This window comes from Eucyclogobius newberryi, unplaced genomic scaffold, assembly GCF_026437365.1.
Source record: "Eucyclogobius newberryi isolate DKJ021-1_F unplaced genomic scaffold, fEucNew1.0.hap1 SCAF_1, whole genome shotgun sequence".
NCBI classification, from domain to species: Eukaryota; Metazoa; Chordata; class Actinopteri; order Gobiiformes; family Gobiidae; genus Eucyclogobius; species Eucyclogobius newberryi.
Window position 1 is genome coordinate 37,922,852 of NW_027315723.1, and position 22,801 is coordinate 37,945,652.

The window sequence follows — 22,801 nt, forward strand, 5'->3', positions numbered from 1 at the left end:
TGTAGTGTGTAGTGTGTAGTGTGTAGTGTGTTTGAGAGTGTGTGTTGTGTGTGTGTTGGGATGGGGGGCAGAGCGGGAGGGGGAGTGCATGATAAGAGGTGAGTGTCAGTTGTAACAAAGCAAGGTCAGCGCATGGGGAATGTCTTCACTCCAAAGGGGACACGAGGAGGAGAGAGGAGACAGAGGAGTGGATTAGAGGAGGAACAAACGATCATCCCACACTGAGACAAGAGTGGAAGAAATGTGAAGGTGCAATGTGCAAAAGGTTTCATTTGTAGTCGTTAACAGTTTCCTATGTTGTTGTTCTTGTTGTTGTTTTATTCCTATAATAGTAATGCACATGATTAGTTTATGACACTTTTGAACAGCTGACAATGTTAAGATGTGCCATTTACAGTTCACAAGCTCATTTCAGTGATTCAGTATTTACATTTCTGTCAATACAAAGCAGTAAGCTCTGCAGTAAATGTGCTTAAAATCAAATTCATGCGCCGCTCACTTCCCACCGTTGCCAGCAGAGGGCGACAGGCATCTAACCCGAGCCACCTGTGCGTTGTCACCACAGCAGTTTCCTCACAGGTATTCACAAAATTGGAGATTTAACCAACAGAAAGTTAGTAAATCAATCAATTAAACAGTCATTGACCAACGTTCACAGGAATTAATCAAATGGATAAGTAGCCCAGAGCATCCCCGTCCTTAGACACGCCTTCCCGGCAAGGAAAAACAACAACAACAACAAAACAGTGGGAAAAAGAGAAACCTCGAACAACAGTGAAGGAGAGATCGACGTCCACAGACAGATTGTACATGGTCCAGGACTGAGGCACTTCCATTTGCAGATGGAGGACATGGAAACAACTGGTTATTACATGTCAATAATGTAGAACACGAAAGATATGTTTAAATCTCAGTTAGCTGTAAGTGACTAACTGAAGTTTATTTTTAGACAAATTTGAATGTGCGTATGCCTTTCTCCTTGTCATGACCTACTTACAAGGTGTTACATGTCAACAAATGTAAATACTTTTAATCATTTTAGGTTTGGAATGGTTTAAGGACAGAGGCTTTTGGAACACAAGAAGCAGTTTTGTACTGACATCTGCTGGTCAATATCTAAATTGCACCTTCAGGAAAGTGATCTTGTGATTCTTGCAGTCTTAGCACTTCATGTTGTTACCATGTTGTTACCATGTTGTTACCATGTTATTACCATGTTGTTACCATGCATGTGCCACAACGTTATTAACAGTGCTTAAACTGTAAACAAAGTGTAACGCAAATCATGCTTGTCAAAAAAACATTGAGCTATTATATAGTTCTAGTCATATTTGTTCCATCATAACATTTCAAATCAAATGTGTTTCATTTTGTATTGTATTTGTGATCTCACCTTTTCGAACACCTTATTCCCTGTGAGTTGCTGACAGCATCTATTACCACCCTTGTCACTCAGCTCAGCCACGTTCCTATTAGTGTGAGTGACGCGTGACGACAGGAGGTACATGGATCTAACCCGTGTGTGTCGCCCCCTGCAGGATGCCTGTGCCTCTGCAGTGGCCCCCACAGCTCTGGAGCAGGCCTTTCAGTTTGGCCTGAGCAGGAACAGCCACATGAGCTTCAGCTTCGACGACACCAAAGTCAGAGAGAGGTCAGACACGGGGTCTTTATGTTAATCTTACAAGAGGAGTTATAAATGGATATATTGGATGTCACAATATCACATTTGACACCTGTATCTGACTTTTTCCCCCCAAAGAGTATTGTAAAAGCTGCTCTTGTGACAAAATGAGACCACTATTGTATTCATGGTTGCCTTTTGCCACTTGAAAAAGCAACCTGAGAATGAATGCATGTGAATACAATAGGTTTGTAAGAGCTACCGTATTTTCCGGACTACAAGTTGCATAAGTCTATACGTTTTGGCAGGGGTGCGACTTATACTCCAGTGCGACTTATGTGTTTTTTTCTTCCCTATTACGCATTTTTTTGTCTGGTGCGACTTATACTTCGGAAAATAAGGTAGTTCGATTTTAAAACCTACTTCCTACGACCCCAGCTTTAACGGCTGTGACTTTAACCAATTTTAACCACATTAAAGGTTGAAATACGGTGACTGAAGGCTTCAAGATAGAGAATATTTACGACCTGATAAAAGTCTTTTTCTCCATCATCTGATAAAAGGAAACTATCAAGCTGCTAGGCATGAACATAAGAAGAAAGCTGTAACTCTCTTATTTCAAGTCAAATCAGATTAATCATAGTTTGTTCGCCAAACCCACAATTAAAAACATTTCCCTAAAATGCCTTTTTAAATGGATTCTGCCTGGAGTTTTCTTCTTTTTTTTTTTTTTACAAGTTCCTGAATCTTTTGTTTGAGAAATTAGCTTCAACTTTTAAAGAGGAATTGTTACAACTAATTCCCAAACTAGTGTCAATCAGCCCATCCCCCAGACCCCAGCTTTACTCCACTTAAATCTGTAAATCAGACATCAGAGTCCAGACATTTGCTTATGTTTGAGACACAAAATATGACAAGTCAGGATTATTTAGATGCGTCGGGGGGGATGAGGGGAGACCAGGGGAGGCCAGGGGGGGACGGGGGAGGCCAGGGGAGGCCGGGGGGGACGAGGGGAGACTAGGGGGGGACGAGGGGAGACCAGGGGGGGACGAGGGGAGGCCGGGGGGGGCGTGGGGAGGCCGGGGGGGATGAGGGGAGACCAGGGGGGGACGAGGGGAAATGAGGTACAAGACCGACAAGTTTCATCTGATTCTATAGTAGCAGGTGATGTCCGTGGGATCCAGCGATTGCAGGAGGGATTCAAAGTGTAGCTGCACTTCACAAATATTAAATGTGCCTTTATGTAAATCATTTTAGGTATTTTAATAAAAGAAAAAAGCAATTAAGAAAGTTCAATAATGAATATGCTGTATTGTAATCGATCACTACTGTCACAGTTCTTTGTTCTCCATTATGTCACTGATTTTTCTACTCACAATAATTGCACACAAACACTAAGAACTGACAAATTATAAGCATGTGAATCGGCGATATGATTAACAGCAGAACAAGTTATGAATGAATAACTGCTTGCATATTAAAACGCTGTACTTTGTGCGGTGTAGGTTAATTTTGGAGTTTGAGTTGAGGACAAAAGAGAATTCTGGTTTGGTCCTGTACATGGCCCGCATAAACCACGCTGATTTTGTCTCCATTCAGGTACAGTAAAGTTATGACTATTCAAAATGCTCATAATGTGTTTGTTGAGCCTAGTTTCTTTTGTGAATTTGCAGATAAAAGAGGGGCAGGTGTGCCTCGGCTATGACCTGGGACATGGAAACATCTCGGGCTGTGTGCCGTTCTCTATCAACGACGGCACCTGGCACAAGGTCAGGTTATGTCATTATCCCACTGGATCTTATGTTATTATCCCACTGAATCTTATGTCATTATCCCACTGAATCTTATGTCATTATCCCATTGAATCTTATGTCATTATCCCACTGAATCTTATGTCATTATCCCACTGAATCTTATGTCATTATCCCACTGGATCTTATGTTATTATCCCACTGAATCTTATGTCATTATCCCACTGGATCTTATGTTATTATCCCACTGGATCTTATGTTATTATCCCACTGAATCTTATGTCATTATCCCACTGAATCTTATGTCATTATCCCTTTGAATCTTATGTCATTATCCCACTGAATCTTATGTCATTATCCCACTGAATCTTATGTCATTATCCCACTGGATCTTATGTCATTATCCCATTGAATCTTATGTCATTATCCCACTGAATCTTATGTCATTATCCCACTGGATCTTATGTTATTATCCCACTGAATCTTATGTCATTATCCCACTGAATCTTATGTCATTATCCCATTGAATCTTATGTTATTATCCCACTGAATCTTATGTCATTATCCCACTGAATCTTATGTTATTATCCCACTGGATCTTATGTTATTATCCCACTGAATCTTATGTCATTATCCCACTGAATCTTATGTCATTATCCCACTGAATCTTATGTTATTATCCCACTGGATCTTATGTTATTATCCCACTGAATCTTATGTTATTATCCCACTGAATCTTATGTCATTATCCCACTGAATCTTATGTCATTATCCCACTGAATCTTATGTCATTATCCCACTGGATCTTATGTCATTATCCCACTGAATCTTATGTCATTATCCCACTGGATCTTATGTTATTATCCCACTGAATCTTATGTCATTATCCCACTGGATCTTATGTTATTATCCCACTGAATCTTATGTCATTATCCCACTGAATCTTATGTCATTATCCCACTGAATCTTATGTTATTATCCCATTGAATCTTATGTTATTATCCCACTGAATCTTATGTCATTATCCCACTGAATCTTATGTTATTATCCCACTGAATCTTATGTCATTATCCCACTGAATCTTATGTCATTATCCCACTGGATCTTATGTTATTATCCCACTGGATCTTATGTTATTATCCCACTGAATCTTATGTCATTATCCCACTGAATCTTATGTCATTATCCCTTTGAATCTTATGTCATTATCCCACTGAATCTTATGTCATTATCCCACTGAATCTTATGTCATTATCCCACTGGATCTTATGTCATTATCCCATTGAATCTTATGTCATTATCCCACTGAATCTTATGTCATTATCCCACTGGATCTTATGTTATTATCCCACTGAATCTTATGTCATTATCCCACTGAATCTTATGTCATTATCCCATTGAATCTTATGTTATTATCCCACTGAATCTTATGTCATTATCCCACTGAATCTTATGTTATTATCCCACTGGATCTTATGTTATTATCCCACTGAATCTTATGTCATTATCCCACTGAATCTTATGTCATTATCCCACTGAATCTTATGTTATTATCCCACTGGATCTTATGTTATTATCCCACTGAATCTTATGTCATTATCCCACTGAATCTTATGTCATTATCCCACTGACTCTTATGTTATTATCCCGCTGAATCTTATGTCATTATCCCACTGAATCTTATGTTATTATCCCACTGAATCTTATGTCATTATCCCACTGAATCTTATGTCATTATCCCGCTGAATCTTATGTCATTATCCCGCTGAATCTTATGTCATTATCCCACTGAATCTTATGTCATTATCCCACTGAATCTTATGTCATTATCCCACTGAATCTTATGTTATTATCCCACTGAATCTTATGTCATTATCCAACTGAATCTTATGTCATTATCCCACTGAATCTTATGTCATTATCACACTGAATCTTATGTTATTATCCCACTGAATCTTATGTTATTATCCCGCTGAATCTTATGTCATTATCCCACTGAATCTTATGTCATTATCCCGCTGAATCTTATGTTATTATCCCACTGAATCTTATGTCATTATCCCATTGAATCGTATGTCATTATCCCATTGAATCTTATGTCATTATCCCACTGAATCTTATGTCATTATCCAATTGAATCTTATGTCATTATCCCGCTGAATCTTATGTTATTATCCCACTGAATCTTATGTCATTATCCCATTGAATCTTATGTCATTATCCCATTGAATCTTATGTCATTATCCCGCTGGATCTTATGTCATTATCCTGCTGGATCTTATGTCATTATCCCATTGAATCTTATGTTATTATCCCACTGAATCTTATGTCATTATCCCATTGAATCTTATGTCATTATCCCGCTGGATCTTATGTCATTATCCCATTGAATCTTATGTTATTATCCCACTGAATCTTATGTCATTATCCCACTGAATCTTATGTCATTATCCCACTGAATCTTATGTTATTATCCCACTGAATCTTATGTCATTATCCCACTGAATCTTATGTCATTATCCCACTGAATCTTATGTTATTATCCCACTGAATCTTATGTCATTATCCCACTGAATCTTATGTCATTATCCCATTGAATCTTATGTTATTATCCCACTGAATCTTATGTCATTATCCCACTGAATCTTATGTCATTATCCCGCTGAATCTTATGTCATTATCCCACTGAATCTTATGTTATTATCCCGCTGAATCTTATGTCATTATCCCACTGAATCTTATGTCATTATCCCGCTGAATCTTATGTCATTATCCCGCTGAATCTTATGTCATTATCCCACTGAATCTTATGTTATTATCCCACTGAATCTTATGTCATTATCCCACTGAATCTTATGTTATTATCCCACTGAATCTTATGTCATTATCCCACTGAATCTTATGTCATTATCCCACTGAATCTTATGTTATTATCCCACTGAATCTTATGTCATTATCCCACTGAATCTTATGTCATTATCCCATTGAATCTTATGTTATTATCCCACTGAATCTTATGTCATTATCCCACTGAATCTTATGTCATTATCCCGCTGAATCTTATGTCATTATCCCACTGAATCTTATGTTATTATCCCGCTGAATCTTATGTCATTATCCCACTGAATCTTATGTCATTATCCCGCTGAATCTTATGTCATTATCCCGCTGAATCTTATGTCATTATCCCACTGAATCTTATGTTATTATCCCACTGAATCTTATGTCATTATCCCACTGAATCTTATGTCATTATCCCACTGAATCTTATGTCATTATCCCGCTGAATCTTATGTCATTATCCCACTGAATCTTATGTTATTATCCCGCTGAATCTTATGTCATTATCCCACTGAATCTTATGTCATTATCCCGCTGAATCTTATGTCATTATCCCACTGACTTATGTCATTATCCCACTGAATCTCATGTCATTATCCCACTGACTCTTATGTCATTATCCCACTGAATCTTATGTCATTATCCCACTGACTCTTATGTCATTATCCCACTGACTCTTATGTCATTATCCCACTGAATCTTATGTCATTATCCCACTGACTCTTATGCACAGACTGGAAAAAGAAAAGCCCTAATTTTAACTGAACTCTCTGACTAAGATGTTTGTATTGGATTAAATCTGACCGTGGGTTTCAGAATGATGGGGAATTTGCGCCAAACTCATAGCGATTAACAATTTTAAACTAAATATTATATGTTTTGAATTGGAAAAAGTCCTCAAAATGTTGGATAAAACAGGAAGTTGGAACCATGACTATCTTTAACACACAAACATTATTGCCTTTGTCTTGTGAATGTACCATAAACTGTGTCTAATGATGAGCTCGTTCATGGTAATAGTTTAAAGATTGTATGTACATCTGTTTAAAACTATAACAAATGAGCCAGAAATGTATAAATTATTCCAATAATGTAATGTTGTACACAATGTAATATTTTTGCACATAGTTAAAGATGCGCTGCATATTTTCCCAGGGGAGGGTTTGCCACCTGTTTGTATCCATAGAGATGTTATTACTTTGTTTGGCATTAAATCTCCATGGAGACAAGCAGATGGCTCCACCAGGTTAAGTCACAGGTCAGTTCTGTGGAGAGCCTGCACTCGTTTGAATAATCAGAACACTTAAATCAAATCCTTGACATAAACACTTAATGCCATACTGACAAACACATCTCCACGGACAAGGAAGCAGAAAAGTTACACAGTGCGTCTTTAAATACTGCGACTGCTGCGGACCAATAACTGTCTATGTAATGTTATTAATGATGGGGCTGTATGTGTTGTCTTTATAGATCCGCGTGAATCGCCAGAAGCAAAGGGCAGTTCTCTCGGTCGATTCAAAGTACATGAAACAATTGATCAGTCCGAAGAAGGTATAAAAACATCTATATTCTACTATTTAAATGTATGTTTTGTTGTGGCTGCAGGAATAACAAATGTGTTGTTTTCAGGCTGATCTGCTGGATGTGGTCGGCGTGATCTATGTGGGAGGATTACCACAAAACTACACCACCAGGAGGATCGGGCCGGTGAGAGCGAACGCAAAGAAATGGCAAAAACAAATAGTACTGTCCATGTTTTAACGTGTTGTTGTGTTTGCAGATCCTGTACAGTCTGAACGGATGCATCCGCGACTTCAAGATGCACGGCAGCGCAGTGGGCAGTCCAGTGGAGGTCTTTCACTCGGACATGCAGAGCCCGCACTCCAGTCACATGGTCGGCCGCTGCTTCGTCTCCACTGAACCGGGAACCTACTTTCAGGGAACCGGGTACTTGAAAGCAGGTAAGAGCCCATACTTAAGTTCCCATGTTGGGCTCAATCGACTTTCTAACCAAAGTGTGGGGCGTGTTCTCCCTGCAGTGGCAGCGTACCGCGTGGGCCAAGAAGTGTCCATAGCATTTGACTTTCGCACCAGTCGCTCCAACGGGGTGCTGCTCGCTGTCAGTAACAACGACAGGGACGGGCTGGCCATCGAGCTCGTGGAGGGAAAGGTAAACACAAACAGACACAACACAAACAAGCTCACTTGTTTATACAACAGAATAATACAATTATTATTACAAATTAATTACATTCAAAAGTTGTGGATTTATTTGTATTCATGGGTTTCAGGCATAAGGATTATTTCCTGATTGTGACAACATGTTGTTATAGCAATAGGCAGTAATATACAGCAATAATATACGCAATTCAAATCCAATTATTACATATAAAGTCCTCACAAAATTCTTCAAATCAGGAAAGAATAATTTGCCTGAATCCCATGAATAGAATGTTGTATTTATTTATTCACCATGTATTTATTTATGTATTAATCAATTCATTTATTTATTATTAACTATTTATTTATTCATTCAATTATTTATTTAGTTACAACTTATTTTTTGTCTGAGCAGAGTCAAAGTGACAGCAGGTTACCATAAAATGTCCCACATTGAAAATACAGCTAAAAACAGACAAACAAACACCAACAACCAATCACCAGCAGAGGGAGCACCTCATCAGCAATTTAAATAATTACAATACAGTATTCCTACTGACACCATATCATTACTGATCAGTTTGTGGATGCAAAACAACTTTCTCCAGCTGAACTCAGACAAGACTGAAATAATCGTTTTTGGCCCACAGAAACAAAGAGAAAGTGTTAGCGGTCACCTCCAGAGTCTCGCTCTAAAACCTACAAACCAAATTAGAAATCTGGGGGTAATAATGGACTCAGACTTGAACTTTAATAGCCACGTCAAATCAATAACATCAGCAGCTTTTTACCATCTAAAAAACATTGCCAAAATCAAAAATATAGTGTCAAAACCAGATTTAGAGAGACTTATCCACGCGTTTGTCTCCAGTAGATTAGACTACTGTAACGGCCTGCTCACTGGCCTCTCCAAACGAGCTGTAAAACAGCTGCAGTACATCCAGAACGCTGCTGCTCGGGTCCTGACTAGAACCAGGAAGTACCATCACATTAGTCCTGTTCTCAGGTCTCTGCACTGGCTCCCTGTGGCTCAGAGAATAGACTTTAAAGCAGCTCTGCTTGTGTACAAGTCTCTCCATGGCCTAGCACCAAAGTACATCTTGGATATGTTAGTGCCATATGAACCATCTCGGACTCTGAGGACCTCAGGGACCGGCCTCCTGCTGGTGCCCAGAGTCAGGACAAAACATGGGGAATCTGCGTTTCAGTTTTATGCAGCTAAAATCTGGAACAGTCTTTCTGAAGATGTGAGACAGGCTTCTACTCTGACAATGTTCAAATCTAAGCTAAAAACTGTTTTGTTTAGCTGCGCATATGACTAAAAGGATTTTTTCTTTGCACTCTTCTCTTTTGTTTGTGATTTTATTAGTTTAGAAAATCAGTTGGATTGATAATTTTTAATTTTGTTAATTTTATTGTATTTCTGTAATTTCTTTGTGATTTGAATGCATTTTTCCTGCTGTGAAGCACTTTGAATTGCCTTGTGTATGAAATGTGCTCTACAAATAAACTTGCCTTGCCTTGCCTTACTGACGACGCCCCTGATTCTTATACATCACGTGAATGCCACCTCCATAGACCACGTGAAACGTCCCTGATGTGTCTGTGCTCTAACACTGCTCTGGCTCCACACAGCTGCAGTTCCACGTGGACAACGGGGCGGGGCTGATCACGGCGGCGGTGGTCCCAGAGGGGGAGGGCTTCTGTGACGGCCAGTGGCACTCGGTCACGGCCACAAAGATCCGGCACAAGCTGGAGCTCACCGTGGACAGTACGCGAAGCAAAGCCGAGAGTCCCAACGCGCGCTCCAACACCTGCGAGACCAACGACCCCATCTACCTCGGAGGATATCCCGGTATGAGTATATTTGGAAAACAAACTGGAACGCAGTCATGGAATAACTGTCAAATCATTTACTACATGGTAAATCTCCTATTTGTAGTAGTTTTTTTAGAAGGTCTTCAAGTTGCAGTACTTTTTAAGGTGTTAAGTAACGCTAATAGTTCAAAGGAATAAAAGTAAGTGAAATAACTAGCATTGTTTAATAGTTTGAGTAGCAATAGTAGAAACAGCAGAACAAAGTAGAAGTGTGAGTAGTTGCAGTTGGAGCAGTAAAGTAGGTCTAGTAGTAACAGAAGTATTTGTATGAGTGACAAGTGATATTCAAGAGGAACATTACTTCAAATAATACTATTCAACTAAAAGTACAAAGGAGTGTCTCAAGAAGTATGAAGAAAAAAAAAGCATTTGGGGGAACTACTACTCAGTAAAAGTCACATGTGATTTATAATCTGAAGTTGATGTTAAACATATTTAATGATGCACAAAATGCAATATGTTCAAAGATTAGATCTTTCTAAAAAAAAATCAGTTATAGACTTCTTTACAGGTGGTTCAAGTAAGTAAAGAGTAACAAAAGCTTCTGTAACTAAACTAACCAACTGAATATTACTCAAGTACCGTAGTAGTAAAAGTATTCACTGTAGTACAATTTTATTAAGGTTACACAAATAAATGTAACTGAGTTATACCCGCAAGTGGTAGATTTCCCTGTAACAAACTCTCACTGGTTTAAATGTGTCGACCGCTTAACGAGTAGTTCCACTGTATTTGAATCATCAGTACCTTCTTTCTGGGATGGACTCTGAAAATAATGTGTGTTTCAGCCGGAGTCCACCAGGCGGCGCTGTCCATCAAACGCTCATTCAAAGGCTGTATGAAGGACCTGAGGATCACTAAAGCTTCTAAGACCCTCACTGTGCAGTTTAACAAGGCCCTGGAGGTGAAAGGAGTACAGCCCATGTCCTGCCCCTCTCCTATCGCCGCCTAGTGAGCAAACATGGAACTGCAACTAACTTTCCCTAAAACTATACAGTTCTGTGCAGAAGGTTCTGTGACTCAATGCTAGTATTTCAACAAGAAAGGGCCACACTTTAGCACACGATCCATCTTATTGTACAAGTTGTCTGATGTGCCAAGGTTCAGAACATGCAAAACTCCGCACAGAAAAGCAATCAAACTTGGGACCCTCTTGCATGGCGGTGTTCGATGAAATGGATCGAATGTGAAACGCATAATCAGTGTATAGTGTATCATCAAAGTAACTTAAAAAAGCACTTACAGAAGTTTAAAATGTGTTCATGTGCAGTGATAATAATAAAACAACCCCAGTGTACAGTTTGTGACAGAGCTAAAAAAATCATGAAATTTGAGGAGTTTTGTGTGTGATTTACGAGACTATGTTGATCAAATCTGATTGGGACCATTAAAGAGACTTGTATTAAACTGATAAAGCTAACAGACATTTAGTTGTGCATCCCTTTTATCACCACTAGAGGGCAGTGCTAAACTACATGACGCACAGACCACTTGATGCTCCTGATGCTGCTCCTTGAACTTGAACGGGAACAAACATGGAATAAACAGGTCACTTGTGCATAAACCTTTAATTCCACTTTCCTCTACATTTGATGAAGAATGGTCCGAGTCTGACTCCCAGTTACTCTGACTCCCACAGTTACTCTGACTCCCACAGTTACTCTGACTCCTACAATGGAATGTACTGAAGATATAAGCCAAACAATGACATTTGAGCTCATAGTTGTATCAGTGACACACTTGGTCTGTGTTGAATTTGACACAGAATGAACCTCTACAAATAATGTGCATTTTACCTTTTTATCCATACAAACTTCAACTATAAATCCAAATGTTAAAGGTGTAATAGAGGATTTTTTCGACAATTTGAGAACGCAAGCGACTGTTAGTCCCTTTTTTTTAAATGCACATGCGCACACTCACCGCACTCACCACACTCACCCCAAACCCTCCTGTTGTTTCCAAGAGGCCGCCTCCCATCAAAGCTGGTGCGGAAGCACGGAACAGCCTCGCTTCTACACGTGCGTTTGTTTATTAGCGCGACGGATCGCATCACATCGCTCGTCTCCGCAGATTTCCGTCTCTTCTGAGCTCAAACACAGTCTTTCTCTGTCTCATTTTGTACTGTTCACTGAAGGAACTCACTAAACACACACCAGCATATGCACCACGTATGCGCAGCCAGGGAAATGTGCTGCTATCCTGGGAACGAGCCTGCAGGTGTGCAGTAGGACGAAGGGAATGATTGACATGTGGGAGAACTACTCGGCTGTGAGCGGCTCCAAGAATCCACTATTATTCCTTTAATATAAATACGTCAACAAAACTTTTATATTTGACTCAAGTACTGATTTATTTTAACCCTTTAAATTTTTACTTTAATATTATTTTTTGCAACCTTATTATAATAATATTTTTTATTTTGTTTTTTGGATACTTTTTGTAGTAAAAAAGAAAAACGCCAATAAGTCAAGAATGTCACTGCTTCATTACAGTTCATTTCATGCTACCTCCCATCAACAATTCACTCTTTCACAAATGTAAATTTAAAACATTGTAAATGTCAGCTATGGGATAATATTATATTTAAGCAAATATATATTTAGTTCCTAAACACAATTAGGTAATCCATGATATTTTAATAGATCCATAGGTAATCGATATGCAAAAAAAAAAAGAAGTCCCTCAGTAAGTCCCCATCTGGTCATAGCAGAGTATAGTACGCAGAACTCCACTCACAGCGCCCCCTAGTACAGTTCCAGTGAACGACAAGTGACAAAACACAGCTACAGCATTAAATCTAAGTCTCATTTTCTCGTTCTCATCAGTCGAGGCATTCAAGCATTACATCGTGTATAGCATTGAAATAAAGTGATATCCCTCTCCACATATCAGAGGAGACAGGAGCCCGGCAGTGAACAGACTTTCAAAGTAGAAAATCCTCAGAGTAGTTCATTGTCTATTGTCAGAGATGCAAAGACAGCGCCCCCTGTTGGCAGATCTAGGGACTTTAGTGCACGCTGTCAGATCTCTTCATGTAAATATTTGTAATACATTGTGGCGTTTCGGTCCCTTGTGTGGCTTCATAGTGACATTATACTCCATAGCCACATCCAAGTGTCTGCAGCCGCCCCCTTGTGGTGATCAGCTCTCATGACAGTCCAGGTTTCAACAGGAGTCCGGCCCTTGTCAAGAAGACTGCATCAGACCGGTGAGCCGCTTCCCTGTCAAAGACTTGCCCTGAAAAAAAGGAAAGTTAATTAAATCACTATGTTAAAGCTGCACTATGTACATTTTTAGAGGAGTAAAATCAGAATCAGGAGGTTTTATTGCCATTGACAGTGAACAGAATTCAAACAAAACAAAAAATACTATACATTATCAAAACAGTCATTTCTATTTTGCTGCCTTGAAACAGCAAAGAATCATGGTCTTTGTAGTTTTGTGTTCATAATATGGATACACCCCAAAATGTGAGAGCGATTGCATTAATTCATTTGAAGTAGATGATAGCCTCTTTATCAGTTTTATCTGGTTTAGAACTAATCAAGTCCTGTTTTAGCACATTTTAATGCTAGTTTAGTCTCTCCAGACATCTTTTTTTCCTGATTTAAACCATGGTTTGGTCCTAGTTTGGTCCAGTTTTGCACTAATCCCACACTGTTCCTTTCAGTCGATTAAATATGGTGTTTGAAAATCCAAATTGTTTACCAAGGCAATCATTTTGTAAACCAAAGAAGTGTTTTCAATCTCACTTTAGTCGTCTGTTCCACCCTTTCATGTTTTATGTCTTTTATTTGCTCTGTTTGCTTGTTCACAGCTGAAATAATTATTAGTGCCATGAACAGCTTGTACCTGCTGTCAGCCAATATCAGAATATCTCCCAGAGGGACCAAGCACAGCAGCTCAAGATCACGTAATAACTACAGGAAAATATTGGAAAAACACACTGGAATGAGACTGTGGTTTGAAAGCTTCACTACATTTCACGTCAATCCAAAGATCTTAGTTGCTTCTTAATATTGGATGCTAATTTAATCACATAAACATTGAATGCACTTTGAAATGAATAACTACATCATTTAGGTGTTGATTTGAGCAGTTTGATTAGAGTGATTTTCTCTCTCATAGGCAGAAGAGCTTTAATTTAAAATTACATTACTCAAGAAGAAGTACAAAGAGTAAACAGGTATTTGGGGAAACTACTACTCAAGAAAAAGTAATTGTCTGGACCTGAACTTGGTAGGATAAAACAAAAACATCACAAATGAAGTAGGAGTAAAAGTATGGTGTCTAAAGACAACTCTAAATGTTTTAACCAGTTCTATTCCATCATAAAACTCCACTACTTTGAATATTGTGAATGAGAATAATATTGAAATGTTATATGTTTGAGAGTAGAATATATAGATACCGTAGTAAGTATAAGACTTACCACGCTGCGAGTGAACTTTTCCAGAGATGTGCGTCTGCCCTGGTCTGTTTCAGGCTGAAAAAGACCACATTAAAACAGTATAAATCACCTATGGACAGAAACCCAGTCATTTAGTCACAATTTCACAAACAGATAACTTTGGATGATATCAATTCAATATCCTGCGAAATGGATTCAGAAATGGCGTTTCCTGCCCCCACATCTTCATTTGTATGCAGACGTACAAAGGCAATGCAAACCACAGTCTCCTGCCTCACCTTCCTGCGGGACAGCAGCAGGTCCTGGTACACGTTGGAGCGCAGGAAGCGCCTGTAGCTGTCACTCTTCATCAGGTAGTAGATGTGGTCCTGGAGGAGCAGAGGAAAACAACACCGCGGCTAATAATGTATGTGAACTCAACTGTACAGACACTCGCAATCGATCACAATCTGCCGCCATTACCTCTGCCCCCATCAACACTTCAACTTGCCATTTCATCTACAAACCCCGACACTGCTTCACTGTTCTCTGTTTATCCCTTAAATAAACTAGTGCATCTCATTCTCACACATTTGAGTAATTCTGTATTTCATCTGCACAGCTCAAAACGTGAAGCTCCTCCATGTTTTTAAAGTCCATTTGCCAGACTGCTTCAGCGTGCTACCAGATGCAGGTATAGAAACATATCCATGCATTTTCTATAGAAATTACACTGTTTTATGTTAAAGTGCATGAAATCAAATGCCAAAACGAGTAAACAGAAGTTCAAATAGTGCAAGTTAAAATCCTTATAATACCATTATGATGGATTGCGTTCACAAACTAGAATTTGATTATGTCATAATTTCAGATGGAGGGTCAGGGGCGGTTGTAGGTTGTGTTAAGTCCACGTGTATAGTAAAGTCTGCACATTTTGATCCTCATCATCCTGTGTTTCAGATTGACTCGTCAAACTTGCTGTATTAATGCTGAAGCTATTTGTTTATGTTTTATTTCGGTGTAATCCCTCATTCGCCCAGGCGTGTTCCATAGTAGAAAAAACTTCAGTTGTAGTCATCTGGACTCAGTTTGAAAAAATAGACGTTTCGACTCTCATCCAAGAGTCATTGTCAATAACAGAATTTAGGTCGAGAACTCCGATATTAATACTGTTCTGTGGTAAGACCCGCCCATTGGGAGGAGCCTTCCTGAAGTAGAAAGAGTTGTTTGTTTCAACAGAAACTCCCCCTTGTATCTACCGAGCTAGCCTATTCAGAATCTTAATGGGCTATTAGAAACCTCTTTGTCTTTGTGAGACCCTGGCTCAACCACCCTGAGTACCTGATTAGCATCTGAATGTCCTTTACCTTTCCAGGGGTTCAGAATCCCATTATAAATAACAGGAAGATGAAACCTAAGCCCTCCATTTCTGTTTAAAGAAGGTCTTTCTTTTTTAACAAAAATAGCTTCCTTGACTCCTCTTTCAAACCATCTTTTCTCCCTGCTTAAAACCTTCACATCACCGTCTTCAAACGAGTGATTAGAGGCTTCAAGATGGAGATGCACGGCGCTCTGTGGTCCTGAACTTGTATTTCTTCTGTGCTGATAGAGCCTCTTGTGTAGAGGCTGTTTCGTCTCACCTATGTAACGTTCTTTACAACTTTCTTCACTGCATTGGATCAAATAAACTACATTGCTCTGTTTTTGAGTCGGCAACTTGTCCTTTGGGTGAACCAGTTTTTGTCTTAAAGTGTTTCCTGGTTTAAAATAAACAGGGACTTCGTGTTGTCTAAAAATTCTCTGCAGTTTTTCCGACAGGCCAGACACATAAGGGATAGAGACACCCTTCCTTCTCTGTTCAGTTTCCCTTTTGTCTTGCTTCTTGGTTCTCTTCACTCTGTTGAGAGCCCAAGCGGGGTAACCACAGGCTGAGAGGGCATTTCGGACATGTTTTTCCTCTTTCTTCTTGCCCTCTGAGCTGGTGGGCACACCTTGAGCTCTGTGTTGTAAGGTTCTGATCACTCCCAGCTTGTGCTGTAGTGGGTGGTTGGAACCAAAACTGGTTCACCCTAAGGACAAGTTGCCGACTCAAAAACAGAGCAATGTAGTTTATTCGATCCAATGCAGTGAAGAAAGCTGTAAAGAACGGTACATAGGTGAGACGAAACAGCCTCTACACAAGAGGCTTTATCAGCACAGAAGAAATACAAGTTCAGGACCTCAGAGCGCCGTGCATCTCCATCTTGAAGCCTCTAATCACTCGTTTGAAGACGGTGAGGTGAAGGTTTTAAGCAGGGAGAAAAGATGGTTTGAAAGAGGAGTCAAGGAAGCTATTTTTGTTAAAAAAGAAAGACCTTCTTTAAACAGAAATGGAGGGCTTAGGTTTCATCTTCCTGTTATTTATAATGGGATTCTGAACCCCTGGAAAGGTAAAGGACATTCAGATGCTAATCAGGTACTCAGGGTGGTTGAGCCAGGGTCTCACAAAGACAAAGAGGTTTCTAATAGCCCATTAAGATTCTGAATAGGCTAGCTCGGTAGATACAAGGGGGAGTTTCTGTTGAAACAAACAACTCTTTCTACTTCAGGAAGGCTCCTCCCAATGGGCGGGTCTTACCACAGAACAGTATTAATATCGGAGTTCTCGACCTAAATTCTGTTATTGACAATGACTCTTGGATGAGAGTCGAAACGTCTATTTTTTCAAACTGAGTCCAGATGACTACAACTGAAGTTTTTTCTACTATGTTTTATTTGTGCTGACAGAGAAGCCATTGAGGTTTGTGCCAGTTTCTGCTTCATATGGAAAGACCCAATAAATATATAAACCATAAACCAGCTCAACTTCAACATCTTTATTTACATTTTCCTCCTCTGGGTGTGGGTTTGATGGACAGGCTCCTGCTTAAGTGCCCAGCCCCCTCTCTGTACCTGTCCCCTGCCTGAGCTGCGAGGTCTGGGTAATATTAGACCATTAGCTGGTGCTGGTGAAGCGTGGAGGAGAGAAGACAGGCGGGCCCAGTAATTCAGCCTCTTCTGTCGGAGATGTTTAAGTGGAAATGTCCCTCCAGCACAGAGCTAGAGGAGAGCTAGAGAGCTATGAGAGCTATGAGAGCTATGAGAGCTATGAGAGCGCAGGTAAAATGGAACTGACTGTGAAGCCCACTTACAGTAAAATAACCTTATATAAATCTATAGATGGAGTTGTAGCTTCACTAACCAAAAAACAATTGGCAGACAGTTTTAATATCATATTTCTTTTTGATGGAGGGAAGGGGGTCTTACAGAGCTATAGATTAGAATATTTCGTTCATAATTTTGATGATGATTATGATTTTATAATTCTGATTTGATGATGATGATGATTATTTTGTATATTGTTTTTATGACCCTTTTTATTTTTACCATTTTGATGGTGATTTTGATGATGATATCCATCCATCCATCTTCTGCCGCTTTATCCGGGGCCGGGTCGCGGGGGCAGCAGTCTGAGCAGGGACTCCCAGACTTCCTTCTCCCCAGACACTTCCTCTAACTCCTCCGGGGGGATCCCGAGGCGTTCCCAGGCCAGCCGAGAGACATAGTCTCTCCAGTGTGTCCTGGGTCTTCCCCGGGGCCTCTTCCCGGTGGGACATGCCTGAAACGCCTCCCGAGGGAGGCGCCCAGGAGGCATCCGGAACAGATGCCCGAGCCACCTCAGCTGGCTCCTCTCGACGTGGAGGAGCAGCGGCTCTGATCCGAGCTCCCCCCGTGTGGCCGAGCTCCTCACCTTATCTCTAAGGGAGCGCCCAGCCACACGGCGGAGGAAACTCATTTCGACCGCTTGTATCCGCGATCTTGTTCTTTCGGTCACTACCCAAAGCTCATGACCATAGGTGAGGGTAGGAACGGAGACCGACCGGTAAATAGAGAGCTTTGCCTTTCGGCTCAGCTCCCTCTTTAACACAACAGTCCGATGCAGCGACTGCATCACTGCAGCCGCTGCACCGATCCGCCTGTCGATCTCACGCTCCATCCTTCCCTCACTCGTGAACAAGACCCCGAGATACTTGAACTCCTCCACTTGGGGCAAGGACACCCCACCCACCTGGAGAGGGCAAGCCACCTTTTTCCGGTCGAGAACCATGGCCTCGGATTTGGAGGTGCTGATTCTCATCCCAGCGGCTTCACACTCGGCTGCAAACCGTCCCAGTGCATGTTGCAGGTCCGGGTTTGATGGAGCCATCAGGACAACATCGTCTGCAAACAGCAGAGATAGAATCCTGTGGTCCCCAAACCGGACACCCTCCGACCCCTGACTGCGCCTAGAAATTCTGTCCATAAAAATTATGAACAGAACCGGTGACAAAGAGCAGCCCTGGCCGAGTCCAACATGCACTGGGAACAGGTCTGACTTACTGCCGGCAATGCGAACACAGCTCCTGCTCCGGTCATAAAAGGGCCCCGGACGCCGTACTCCCGGAGCACCCCCCAAAGGACACCCCGAGGGACACGGTCGAAAGTCTTCTCCAGATCCACAAAGCACATGTGGACTGGTTGGGCAAACTCCCATGAGCCCTCGAGCACCCGATGGAGAGTATAGAGCTGGTCCAGTGTTCCACGACCGGGACGAAAACCACTCTGCTCCTCCTGAATCCGAGGTTCGACTATCGGTCGGATTCTCCTCTCCAGTACCTTGGAATAGACCTTACCCGGGAGGCTGAGGAGTGTGATCCCTCTGTAGTTGAAACACATCCTCCGGTCCCCCTTCTTGAACAGAGGGACCACCACCCCGGTCTGCCAGTCCAGAGGCACGGTCCCCGAACGCCACGCGATGTTGCAGAGACGTGTCAACCAAGACAGTCCTACAACATCCAGATACTTTAGGTACTCAGGGCGGATCTCATCCACCCCCGGAGCCCTGCCACCGAGGAGTTTGCGAACAACCTCAGTGACTTCAGCTTGGGTGATGGATGAGCCAGCCTCCGAGTCCCCGGTCCCTACTTCCTCTTCGGAAGACGTGAATGAGGGATTAAGGAGATCCTCAAAGTATTCCTTCCACCGTCCGACGACATCCCCAGTCGAGGTCAGCAGGCACCGTAAACGGTGTTGGTGAGACACTGCTTCCCCCTCCTGAGGCGCCGGACGGTTTGCCAGAATTTCTTTGGTGCCGACCGATAGTCCTCCTCCATGGCCTCCCCGAACTCCTCCCAGGCCCGGGTTTTTGCCTCTGCGACAGCACGAGCCGCGGCTCGCTTGGCCGGAGACCCACAAGCCAGAGTGGCCTGATAGGCCTCCTTCTTCAGTCTGACGGCATCCCTTACTTCCGGTGTCCACCACCGGGTTCGGGGGTTGCCGCCACGACAGGCATCGGAGACCTTGCGACCACAACTCCGAGCAGCCGCATCAACAATGAAGGCGGAGAACATGGTCCACTCGGACTCAATGTCCCCAACCTCCCCCGGGACATGGGAGAAGCTCTCCCGGATGTGCGAGTTGAATACCCTACTGACAGAGGGCTCCACAAGACGTTCCCAACAGACCCTCACAATGCGCTTGGGTCTGCCAAGTCTGTCCGGCTTCCTCCTCCGCCAGCGGATCCAACTCACCACCAGGTGGTGATCGGTTGACAACTCTGCCCCTCTCTTCACCCGAGTGTCCAAGACACGCGGCCGGAGGTCTGATGACACGACAACAAAGTCGATCATTGACCTCCGGCCTAGGGTGTCCTGGTGCCATGTGCACTGATGAACACCCTTGTGCTTGAACATGGTGTTCGTTATGGACAATCCGTGGCTAGCACAGAAGTCCAATAACTGAACACCGCTCGGGTTCAGATCGGGGAAGCCGTTCTTCCCGATCGGCTTCCCGATCACCCCTCTCCAGGTGTCACTGTCATTGCCCACGTGGACGTTGAAGTCCCACAGTAGAACAACGAAGTCCCCGGTCGGTGCACTGTCCAGTACCCCTCCCAAGGACTCCAAGAAGGCCGGGTACTCTGCACTGCTGTTCGGCCCGTAGGCCGCCACAACAGTGAGAGACCTGTCCCCCACCCGAAGGCGGAGGGACGCGACCCTCTCGTTCACCGGGGTAAACTCCAACACGTGGCGGCTGAGCTGAGGGGCTATCAGCAAGCCCACACCAGCCCGCCGCCTCTCCCCGCGGGCAACACCAGAGAAATGGAGCGTCCAGCCCCTCTCGAGGAGATGGGTTCCAGAGCCCAAACTGTGCGTGGAGGTGAGGCCGACTATATCTAGTCGGTATCGCTCAACCTCCCGCACAAGCTCAGGCTCTTTCCCCCCCAGCGAGGTGACATTCCATGTCCCCAGAGTTAGTCTCTGTGTCTGGAGATCTGGTCGCCGAGGCCCCTGCCGTCGACTGCCGCCCAGATCTCTCTGCACCGGCCCCTTATGGATCCTCCTGCGGGTGGTGGGCCCACGGGAGGGCGGCCCCATGTCGCTCTTTCGGGCTGTGCCCGGCCGGGCCCCGTGGGGTAAGACCCGGCCACCAGGCGCTTGCCATGGAGCACCCATCCCAGGCCTGGCTCCAGGATGGGGCCCCGGTGACGCCGATCCGGGCGACGTAAACTGCCTTGTTCGTGTTGTCATCATAGAGGGCTTCTGAACCGATCTTTGTCTGACCCGTCACCTAGGACCTGTTTGCCTTGGGAGACCCTACCAGGGGCATAAAGCCCCCGACAACATGGCTCCCGGGATCATTCGGGCACTCAAACCCCTCCACCACATTAAGGTGTCGGTTCAAGGAGAGGTTGATGATGATATTATTCTTTTTATTAACATTTATTTAACTAGGAAAGAATCCACTGAGATTGTGACCACGAGTCAAATCTACACTTAACAAGAGACATAGTATAACTGAACTGCATTTAGAGACATATACTATTTTCACAAGATGTACGCTCTTGTTTTTAAAATGACAGCAGCTCACACAACCTTAGATCAGACTGGAGAGATTTCCAAGCTGCAGGAGCAGCATAGCTAAAGGCTCGCTTTCCCCAATCAGTCTGAACCCAGGGACAGACAAGTAGTAAACATCTCTTGAGCGCAGGGCATAGTGACCCTCTTCTCTCTGGACAAGGGAGGACGGCCACAAATAGACCTCAAGCAGGGCCACCGACAGAGTGAGCCTACCACAGTGATTATTGAACAACCACAATGATGCGTAATATTTATTCAAGCACTTAAGAAGGTAGTAGCTACCGTTTCGGGCTTGGAGAGTAAAACAGGATTTGTTCCAATAGCTGTATCGTTAATTTACAAACCACATTTTGTAGGTGAGCCTTTCAAAGAGAGCTCTTTGTCTAGTATGAAGCTGAGGTGCTTCAAATTTGAAACAAACTCGAGAGGGATAACCTCTGGTAGAACGAAAAGAGTCTAGCACTAACTTCAGGGACTGCAGTCTAGACAGCACAATGGACAAAGCTGACTCTAAAGACTCGATGGCCCGTTCCAGGGAGGTTGAGTAAAGTACCTTATCATCAGCATAAGAGTGTGACATGCAAAGATCAACACAAAGATGATAATAAATAAAATTGGAGCTAAAATGGAGCCCTGAGGTGCAATTTGACACATTGTGAACGAGTTGAAAAATCATTTTCAACTGAGTTTAAGGCTTAGTCAGAAGTTCCATATTATTGCTTTATCTCAGAGGGTCCACAGTGACAAAAGCAAACTCTCATCAGTCAGCGCTGCACTTCTTTCTTATTTAGTCAGAATAAAACCAGACGTCATGAATGAGCTCAAGCTTTCTCATGCTGCGCTGCGATCTGCATGGGCGGCAGGCCCTTGGATTTGAGGTGGGCCAAGAAAGGATCGTTTCATAGCGGGACGAGTTCATAAAAGGACGACCGCGGTGCTCATGTGTATCTGATACATGAACACCTTTGTATTTAGGTGTGTCTTGATTCATTTCCTCATCTGAATTGTTTCGTTATGAAAATGAGTCAAATTGTAATAAAACACATCATTTTGCAGCTTAATAAACAGAGAACATGCCCTCCTTCCTGTGTCTGCCTTCCTCCACATCTGCTCTACTCTTCCTGTGCATGTTAGGAGCAAGAGGGCGAGATAGGGGAAACAATAGAAAGACGCAACATTATTCTATACCATAGGGAGGTTACAATGCTGTGTTCTCTGTGAATGAGGGGCGTGCGAA

At 42.6% G+C, this 22,801-nt stretch overlaps 2 protein-coding genes across 5 annotated transcripts in view; one reads left to right on the top strand and one right to left on the bottom strand.

Annotated features, from left to right (window-relative positions):
- lama2 (laminin, alpha 2) overlaps positions 1-11,851 on the top strand; it is a 230,871-nt gene extending 219,020 nt beyond the window's left edge. For 2 of the 4 annotated variants that reach the window (XM_072445583.1, XM_072445592.1), the window contains 9 exons: positions 1,539-1,651; positions 3,127-3,220; positions 3,295-3,390; positions 7,687-7,767; positions 7,846-7,923; positions 7,997-8,177; positions 8,256-8,386; positions 10,012-10,231; positions 11,043-11,849. In XM_072445583.1, the coding sequence (XP_072301684.1) occupies positions 1,539-1,651; positions 3,127-3,220; positions 3,295-3,390; positions 7,687-7,767; positions 7,846-7,923; positions 7,997-8,177; positions 8,256-8,386; positions 10,012-10,231; positions 11,043-11,206 (1,158 nt within the window). In that variant the 3' untranslated portion in view covers positions 11,207-11,849. Of the gene's footprint in view, positions 1-1,538; positions 1,652-3,126; positions 3,221-3,294; positions 3,391-7,686; positions 7,768-7,845; positions 7,924-7,996; positions 8,178-8,255; positions 8,387-10,011; positions 10,232-11,042 lie in introns of all 4 variants that reach the window. The other 2 variants (XM_072445577.1, XM_072445596.1) reach the window with 2 other exon arrangements.
- An 824-nt stretch (positions 11,852-12,675) lies between these two features.
- The window catches only part of LOC140360329 (regulator of G-protein signaling 6-like), a 91,910-nt gene continuing 81,784 nt past the window's right edge, over positions 12,676-22,801 (bottom strand). Inside the window, exons 16-18 of the mRNA XM_072445545.1 lie at positions 14,947-15,036; positions 14,690-14,743; positions 12,676-13,494 (exon numbers count right to left, since the gene is read on the bottom strand). Of these exons, the coding sequence (XP_072301646.1) occupies positions 13,444-13,494; positions 14,690-14,743; positions 14,947-15,036 (195 nt within the window). The 3' untranslated portion in view covers positions 12,676-13,443. The remainder of the gene's footprint in view (positions 13,495-14,689; positions 14,744-14,946; positions 15,037-22,801) is intronic.